Source organism: Taurulus bubalis, assembly GCF_910589615.1.
Source record: "Taurulus bubalis genome assembly, chromosome: 6".
NCBI classification, from domain to species: Eukaryota; Metazoa; Chordata; class Actinopteri; order Perciformes; family Cottidae; genus Taurulus; species Taurulus bubalis.
In genome coordinates this window covers 3,001,678-3,010,880 of record NC_136594.1, presented here as the reverse complement: position 1 = coordinate 3,010,880, position 9,203 = coordinate 3,001,678, and the positions used below count along the sequence as shown (strand labels likewise).

The 9,203-nt window shown below is 40.2% G+C and overlaps 1 protein-coding gene across 1 annotated transcript; it reads right to left on the bottom strand.

The window, feature by feature from the left end:
- Positions 1-412: 412 nt before the first annotated feature.
- LOC306738401 (aspartate aminotransferase, cytoplasmic-like) lies at positions 413-8,029 on the bottom strand. Its single transcript, XM_079220248.1, has 9 exons — positions 7,823-8,029; positions 5,668-5,849; positions 5,335-5,458; positions 5,125-5,237; positions 4,105-4,209; positions 3,594-3,744; positions 3,334-3,499; positions 1,989-2,131; positions 413-1,269 (listed from the first exon to the last, which is right to left on the bottom strand). Exons 1-9 carry the CDS (start codon positions 7,929-7,931, stop codon positions 1,130-1,132), a joined length of 1,233 nt encoding a protein of 410 aa, XP_079076374.1. The 5' UTR covers positions 7,932-8,029; the 3' UTR covers positions 413-1,129.
- Positions 8,030-9,203: the final 1,174 nt, after the last annotated feature.

Genomic DNA, 9,203 nt, shown 5'->3' with positions numbered 1-9,203 from the left:
ACCTTAAATGACTCAAACGAATGAGACAATAGTTTGATTAAAAGAATAAACATTTATATAGATGCCTGTATGTATGCCTGCTTATATTTTGAGTCTCTTTTAAAAGCATATTCATTATTTCAAACTCAGCGTAAATGAACGTCATGAACACATGAATATAACACATTTACATGACTTTTACTAAACTTTTGGGGTTTTATTTTTCTCAAGGACTTTTCCAGGCCTGGAAATAACCATTTTAAAATTCCATGACTGTTCCAGGTTTTCCATGACCGTAAGAACCCTGAATAAATAAAAAAAAAAAAATATATATATATATATATATATATATATATATATATATATATATATATATATATATATATATATATATAGGGGGCGGGAAATAACAGACAGAACACAAACATTAGGTTCCTGTGTTTTATAATTTATTACAGTATGAATACCACCGTGTGCCGTTACAAACAACACCACGTGATGGAGGACGGTCACGTGATGAGCGACACACACACAGAGACAGTGAGAGAGTGAGTGAGAGACCTTCTGGAACACGATAAGGGCACTGCGGGCGAGAGAGGAGGGGAGAGAGCGATGCGACCTTCACATCGCGAAAAACCCGCAACGTCAGGCGTGTGCGTTTAAAGTCACGTGACCTTCCAGCCGAGACTTCAGCAGAGCGATGAGATTAATAAATACACATTTTATTAGTGAAATTGCAAATTCTGATGGCTGACAGAAGAAAATCAGGTTTTAAACTGATTAAACTGTAACGGGCAGACGACATCTATTTACATTGACCGGCCTCTTTATGTCAATTTGTTCAATACTACATATTAATCCCCATTTGGTGCTATTTATGACATTGAGGAAGCAAAAGAAATAACAAGTTAAGTCAAATCAAGTGACCTTAGAAATGTTTTGGAAAGCGTCCAAGTGTGCCTAAATCATTGCACCTCCCGAAGGCTTCACGTGAGAACAAACACATCCGGTTCTCCCGTTGGTTCCACTGCAAAGTCCCCCGATGCAGCCCAACCAATCAGGAGGTCAGATGATGAGGGGGCGGGCACAGCGGCACAGACATGACGGTACTTCCTGTGGAGGAAGGAGGCAGGAAGCTGGACGGAGCGGCTCACTGGACCTTGGTGACGGCGTCGTGGATGGACTCGGCGATGTAGTCGATGTTCTTGGTGGTCAGGCCGCACATGTTGATGCGGCCGCTGGCCATCAGGTACACGTGCTTCTCTTTGATCATGTACTCCACCTGTTTGGCTGGAGGTTCACACAGTCACGGATCGGACATTTTATTTTTGCTGGCATCCTCCCACCTCTTTAACTTTACTACACAAATATCCTCTTGATGGAGCGCTCATATACACACACACACACACACACACACACACACACACACTATTATATTATTTTTAAATATATATATTTATTATCTTAAATAAATATAATATATATTATTTTAAATATATAATATATATTATTTTAAATATAAAAAATATATTATTTTAAATATAAAAAATATATTATTTTAAATATAAAAAATATATTATTTTATATATAAAGAATATAATATTATTTTATATATAAAAAAAATAATATTATTTTATACATGAAAATAAATTTTTATATATGTAATATATATACACTCCTGTTAAGCACTTTGTGACTTATGTCTGTGAAAAGCGGCGTATAAATAAATTCTAGTTACTAGTTACAGCGCAAAAAGTGGGCGGGATTTAAGAAGGGTACAAATTAAACAGTCGTTTGGAAACAAAATTCTTTGTCGTGTGTGATGAGCAGAGCTCAACGCTAATTTTTAAAAGTGAGGCCAAGAATCGGTCGGCAACTATATATATATATATATATATATATATATATATATATATATATATATATATATATATATATATATATATATATATATATTAAAAAAAGACACTGCCTGGTGTGTGTATGAATTTGTGCGCTTTCACACTCACGGTTCAGGCCGGTGAAACTGAACATGCCGATCTGCTGGGTGATGTGGTCCCAGGTCCCCGGGGTGCCCAGAGCCTGCAGCTTGGCCTTCAGCTGGTCCCTCATCAGCAGGACGCGCTCAGCCATGGTCTTCACATTGCCCTTCCTGAGAGAGGGGGAGGAGTTAGAAAGGCCAATGTCTTCACATTGCCCTTCCTGAGAGAGGGGGAGGAGTTAGAAAGGCCAATGTCTTAGAGAGGGGGAGGAGTTAGAAAGGCCAAGGTCTTCACATTGCCCTTCCTGAGAGAGGGGGAGGAGCTAGAAAGGCCATGGTCTTCACATTGCCCTTCCTGAGAGAGGGGGAGGAGCTAGAAAGGCCAAGGTCTTCACATTGCCCTTCCTGAGAGAGGGGGAGGAGCTATACAGGCAACCAAAAGAGTGAGGAAGTTCAGATAAATTAAGTTCTCAAAGCCGCCCAACTGCAGCTTCAATATTTTAAAGGAAAGTTGTAAAATATTCATGTGCACTTCACGGGGACACACACACACACACACACACACGTAGACTACAACCCTCTCTCTCATATATACACACACACGTTTTGCATTACTTGTGTGCAAGATTGTAAATTAGAGATATTTAGTCAGAAATTTCACTTCATTAATCGAATCAAACAATTGTGTGTATGTATATATAAAAAATATTATAAATATATATTTAAAATATATATATATTATTTTAACATACATACACACATTGCTTGAAGTAGAGAGAACTCAAACACGCCATTCTTTGCAGAATAACAGTTATGTCATAAACCATTAACATTTTTCATTTAGATTTTGTAATTTCTTTACAAAAAAAAAAAAAATCTGACATTTTTCCAAATGTGCGCAATTTGAAAAGCACCATATCTAAAAATGTTTTTTACTGCATTTTATTTTGGATTTATTTGATTGTAGAATAAAGTAATATTGATGAAATATCCCAATTTTACAGCATGGTGTGTTCAAGGACTGTAGAAAAGATGACAATCTGGCAACAATGGGAAAGAATTTAGTGGTTTGTTTAAAGAAAAATATGCTTTTCAATCCCGCCGGCAGGGTTTTGGGGTTCAGATGTTTTTAATTAAGTAAACGCCATTTAAATGTCTTAATATCAGGCAGCCATCAGCTTCCAGTGATGTTTAAACCATGAGCATGAAAAGGTGCAGATGTGGTTTTTAACATCTCACTGAATAAAAATATTTTTTATTTCTTAGAAGACATTTTGAAAGATTGATTTAAGACAAATTTAATAACCATCAAGTAATTATTATTCATGAATTCAGTGCCTTTTAATGCTTCTTTTCACGCGTTTGGATCGTACCATTCGGCGAACAACTCGGGGCAGTTCAGGGTCTTGCTGACGATGCGCGCTCCCTGAGACGGCGGGTTGGACCAAGTCGTCCTGACGATCTTCTCCATCTGGGAAAGGATGCGGGACAAGTTCTCCCCGTCCTGGGCGACCACGGTCAGGTTGCCCACTCGCTCGTCTGGTAAAGGAAGAGAGGAACCGCTTCAGGACACCAACAAATGCTGTGTATTCTGAAATGTATATTTATCTCGTCTTCGTTTCTGTGCACTCACTGTAAAGGCCGAAGTTTTTGGAGAAGGACTGAGCGACGAAGAGCTCGAAGCCCTCGGACACAAAGTAGCGGATGGCCCAGGCGTCTTTATCCAGGTCGCCAGAGGCGAAGCCCTGGTAGGCGGAGTCAAAGAACACAAACAGGTTCCTCCTCTGGAGAGAAAGAAGAACATATATTGAAAAAAGTCATCAATCATGACATGTATTGTATGTTGTGTTTCATTTTTTTACAGGGTCCGGTTTGTGCAGACGGTTTATTTTGGGCAGAATTTTGAGTTCAGCCATGTAGAATTAAGTGATTATGCTAAAATAATCACAATTTTAAGCTTCGGTTTGGTTGCTTTTCCTGATGGGAGCGTCCGTCACACGTGATGTGTTCGAGGACCCTCAGAAAACTGGAAAACCTGACGATAATGCTTATTTAATTTGTTTAATGTTGATAAAATATTCACGTTATATCCAGAAGCTTTTACTTCATGAACAGACACTTCAGGGACCCGGACGTCCTCTTACCTTCATGATCTCGGCCATCTTCTTCCACTCCTCCGGGGTCGGGTCGGTGCCGGTGGGGTTGTGTGCGCAGGCGTGGAGGACGAAGATGGAGCGTTCTGGAGCTTTCTGTTTTTAGGAAGAGGATAAAGTGACAAATCATGACCTAAAACAGTGTTTTGTTTAAGGATGGTCTAGAATAGAAAGGTGTAACGTCAAATTATCTGCATTCAAACTGTATTTAAGTGGATACAACCAGAGGAGTCACCCCCTGGTGGTCAGGAGAGAGAATGCAGCTTTAACACATGAAGCATATACTTCTATACAACCAGAGGAGTCACCCCCTGGTGGTCAGGAGAGAGAATGCAGCTTTAACACATGAAGCATATACTTCTATACAACCAGAGGAGTCGCCCCCTGGTGGTCAGGAGAGAGAATGCAGCTTTAACACATTAAGCATATACTTCTATACAACCAGAGGAGTCGCCCCCTGGTGGTCAGGAGAGAGAATGCAGCTTTAACACATGAAGCTTATACTTCTATACAACCAGAGGAGTCGTCCCCTGGTAGTCAGGAGAGAGAATGCAGCTTTAACACATGAAGCATATACTTCTATACAACCAGAGGAGTCGCCCCCTGGTGGTTAGGAGAGAGAATGCAGCTTTAACACATTAAGCATATACTTCTATACAACCGGAGGAGTCGCCCCGTGGTGGTCAGGAGAGAGAATGCAGCTTTAACACATGAAGCATATACTTCTATACAACCAGAGGAGTCGCCCCCTGGTGGTCAGGAGAGAGAATGCAGCTTTAACACGTGAAGCATAGACTTCTATACAACCAGAGGAGTCACCTCCTGGTGGTCAGGAGAGAGAATGCAGCTTTAACCCATCAAGCATATACTTCTATACAACCAGAGGAGTCGCCCCCTGGTGGTCAGGAGAGAGAATGCAGCTTTAACCCATCAAGCATATACTTCTATACAACCAGAGGAGTCGCCCCCTGGTGGTCAGGAGAGAGAATGCAGCTTTAACCCCCTCCTCACCTCCAGGTCGTCCAGGAGCCCGGCGAGGTCCAGGCCCCTCTTGGCAGCATCCCAGTAGTGGTAGGGACGGATGTCTTTGAAGCCGGCATCAGCAAACACACTGTTGTGGTTCTCTGGGAACAAGAACAAGAACCGATAATTAAAACCTCAAATCTATTTAAACTTTTCGTTACATTTCCACATTTACTCGCTTCTCAGCCGTCTACTGACCCCAGGTGGGCGCCGACACGTAGACGGGCGTGGCCGTGTTGTTGACGCCGTTGTACCAACGGCGCAGGAACTCGGCCCCGATCCTCAACGCACCGGTCCCGCCCAGAGCCTGGACCGCTCCCACCTGACGGGATGAAGCGCGACAAGAATGTTAAGAAAGATGTTACTTATATTTATGGGATATTTTTTTGATTAATCAAATAATCTTATCTGTAAAATGTCAAAAACTATGACAACTAAAAAGCTCAAATCATATAGATATATTTATACACAAACACACACACGGTGCAGTGTATGTGTACAATACACAGTGTGTGTGTGTGTGTGTCTCACCCTGCCGTCCTTGATGGCGGCGCTGTCGTCTCCCAGGGCGACCTTGGAGGAGGCGGAGCGGAACTCTGGCAGGCCGAGGATGGGCAGGTACTCGTGGTTCAGGCTGCCGTCCTCCACGATCAGCCGCTCCACCTTCTTCACCACCGGCAGCACCCAGGGCTGGCAGTCATCGGTCCGGTAAGCTGGAGGACACAAGGCGACGCAGCAATTACAAAAATATATCGACGAGCCATCTGGTTCGTTCACCGTCACAGTGTTGAATAAAGTTTTATCCTCCAATATTCAGTGAAGCGTGTGACCAGGACATCATGGAAGTTTCTCTTGTCTCTGATCATGTAACTTTGTAAACAACCAAATCAGTGTTTATCCAACAGGAGGAGAGCTAGTAACGTTAGCAGCACTGCTAACGGAGAACCAGCAGGAGGAGAGCTAGTAACGTTAGCCTCACCGCTAACGGAGAACCAACAGGAGGAGAGCTAGTAACGTTAGCCTCACCGCTAACGGAGAACCAACAGGAGGAGAGCTAGTAACGTTAGCAAAAAAGTAAAAAGATAAGTGTTTTTAATGGTTTCAGAGCAAATATATGACAAAAAGGGATCCGTGTCTGATTGATATGGATCATCAATAATCATCGGCAATTAATTTCAGCGGCAAAAAGAACGTGACCAGGGATCTTTAAAAGATTTGCTCCTTTTTTCTTTTTGTGATCCGATCTGTGACTCTGAACCGCGATACGGTTGCATGACCCGTTACTATAAACGACTGTCAGTGTGTGTGTGTCTGTGTGTGTGTGTGTGTGTGTGTGTCTGTTGCACATATTTGACTCCTTAAGAACTCGGTCCTGTGCAGAGCTGTATCAGATATCAGGCCATCGCCACAGCTGTGGCTTCAATGTGCCGAGAAGAAAGACAGCCGTGACCTCGGCTTACTGCCGTTGATTTATCCATGGGTTTCTTTTCAGTTTTTACACAGAGAACGCATCTGAATCAACGAGTGTGTCCCATCAAAATTGGCTACATTACAAGGGCGAGGCTTTCTCTGTTGCCGATTATTCATCCCCTGCTTTATGGTCCGTTTGACTCTAAATGACCATAATTTACTAAATGAACATCATGCTGTGAGCCGACCCCTGGTGGTCAGGAGAGAGAATGCAGCTTAAACACATGAAGCATAGACTTCTATACAACCAGAGTCGACGCCCCCTGATGGACATTAGAGAGAATGCAGCTTTAACACATGAAGCATATACTTCTATACAACCAGAGGAGTCCTAAAGAGGTCTTTGAGGTACTTAAGGACTCTGTTGTTATTAGCATTGTGTTCTGCACTAATTTGAACAGCCCTAGCCATAAAGGTAAATAACCTGGTAATCTGTCAAACCTTAACATTACTAATATTAGCTGTTTTCATCTCAAGTATCCTGCAAAGGCAATTAATTAAAGACGGCATCATCACAAGTGCAGCACAATGATCAGACAGCTGCAAAACAAACATGATGAGCAACTCAATTAAAACTAGCTTCCTGGCTAATTATAGCATATTTACTTTCACGTTAAACATGCAGTGTCCATGAGAAATAAACTGAATTTAAATATTGATATTCTTAAATATGTTACCACTCTGGTAATCTTCCTAATACTGATAAAACATTTGTTTTAAAGATGACAAGTATCAACATTTAAAACAGTGACTCAGGTGAATAAAGCTGATTCTGATCATGAAGTGTTATATGATGCGTTCAAGGACACACGTGAGACTCTGGAACAAACAGACTTAGCTAAGGCACCTGCTGTTTATTTCGCCTCGAGACCAACTATTCCACGAGCTTTTAGGGGAAACGGGTGAAAGAAGTGATCACAAGACGAAGTGCTGCTTCTCTTTAATGCAACCTCCTCCGGTGACATCATGTGTAGCTGTCAACGGGGAGCTAACTGGTGCTTTGGCGCGTTAGCTGCTCTGCTAGCCGGCAGCGAAGGTCAAAGCAAGGAGCTGCTAATAGTTGGGACCATAATAACTTCATAACACAAAGGGGAGGAGGGAAGGAAGCTGGGAAGCTAAACGAAGCTTTAAAAAAACTAAGCACAAGCCGGCGGGGACACAGTTTCCAGCAAGCTAACTTAGCTGTAGCATTAGCAGCTAGCGGTCGTGAACGTACCTCCGACTCCCAGGTTCACCTTCTGCGAGTGGCTGTCCTCCCTGAAGTCAGCGCTCAGCTTGAAGACAGCCACCGGAGGAGCCTGCGGGACATTGCTGAATATGGACATGGCTCTCTTGCGGGGGAAAAAGGCGGAGAAGAGGCGGAGGAGAAGCTTCAAAGCGACGGGGCAGACGGAGAGAGCGAGAGACGGGCCCGGGTTCACCTTCACCCCGCTGGTTTCAGGACAGACAAGCGATGGAGGCGTCAATCTGGCAGCCAATAGGAAGGCGCGTAGCACTGACGTAAACATGAGCCAGCCAATGAGAGTGTAGCAACATCTTTTTTTTTTTTATAATAGTTATTTATATATATATATATATATATATATATATATATATACATATATATGTACAACATATTGTATGTACATAATATATATATATATATATATATTTATACTATGTAATATAATATATAATATTGTGTGTATATATATATATATATGGTAAAAAAACTAACTATAAAAATAATTATAGTTGTATCCATTTATATATCATATTTTATAGATTTATTATTTGTATTGTCAGAATAAATATTAAAGCAATACAATATTAACTTTAATTTTTTCCATTTATAAACATATATATATACACATATGTATACATATTGTATATATATATATATATATGTATACAATATTTTATATATGTATGTAATATTTAATATATATCATATTATATATGTATGTATGCAATATTTTATATAATTAATATGATATATTGTATATATATATATATATATATATATATATATATATATATATATATATATATATATATATATATCATATTTATGGTTAAAAAAAGCTACCTATAATATTTGTATTTATTTTTTAAAATATATAATATTGTTTATACATATGTGTATAATATTTTTCTATAAATGTGTATAGATATTTATGAGTAGATGTGTGGCACGTAAATAAGAACAACATGAATGTGAGACAGCAGTGAGTAAGCGCAGTTCCTCTGATCTGCCACTAGAGGTCAGTGTGACCAAGCAGAAGAGGCTGCAGAGTCAGAAAGACACTGAGAACATGGTTCAAACATGCTTCATTATTACAAGAAGTAATAGATTACAATCACATGCATACAGTTGTATATATATTTAGTTCAATCCCCACCCGTCACCCGTCAGTCCCATAAAAAACTAAGTAATTTGTTTTACTCACACTAAGTAAAAGTAATAATAACATGATAAATAGATGTGTTCAATACTTCATTCAGCAAAAATAACAAAAGTCTTATTACCCAAATAAACGATAATTCAAGCATTTAAAGTACATGAAAGATTCAGCATGTTGCAGCATTGTAATATAATATATTAGAAGGTTATTATT

What these genes read in the sequence shown, in the direction of transcription:
- LOC306738401 (XM_079220248.1), bottom strand. Translation starts at nt 7,931, where the DNA reads ATGTCCATATTCAGCAATGTCCCGCAGGCTCCTCCGGTGGCTGTCTTC. An exon ending in CCGCCATCAAGGACGGCAGG is followed by an intron (nt 5,459 to 5,667) that starts GTGAGACACACA and finishes TCATCCCGTCAG; the next exon opens with GTGGGAGCGGTCCAGGCTCT. An exon ending in CAAAAACTTCGGCCTTTACA is followed by an intron (nt 3,500 to 3,593) that starts GTGAGTGCACAG and finishes TTCCTTTACCAG; the next exon opens with ACGAGCGAGTGGGCAACCTG.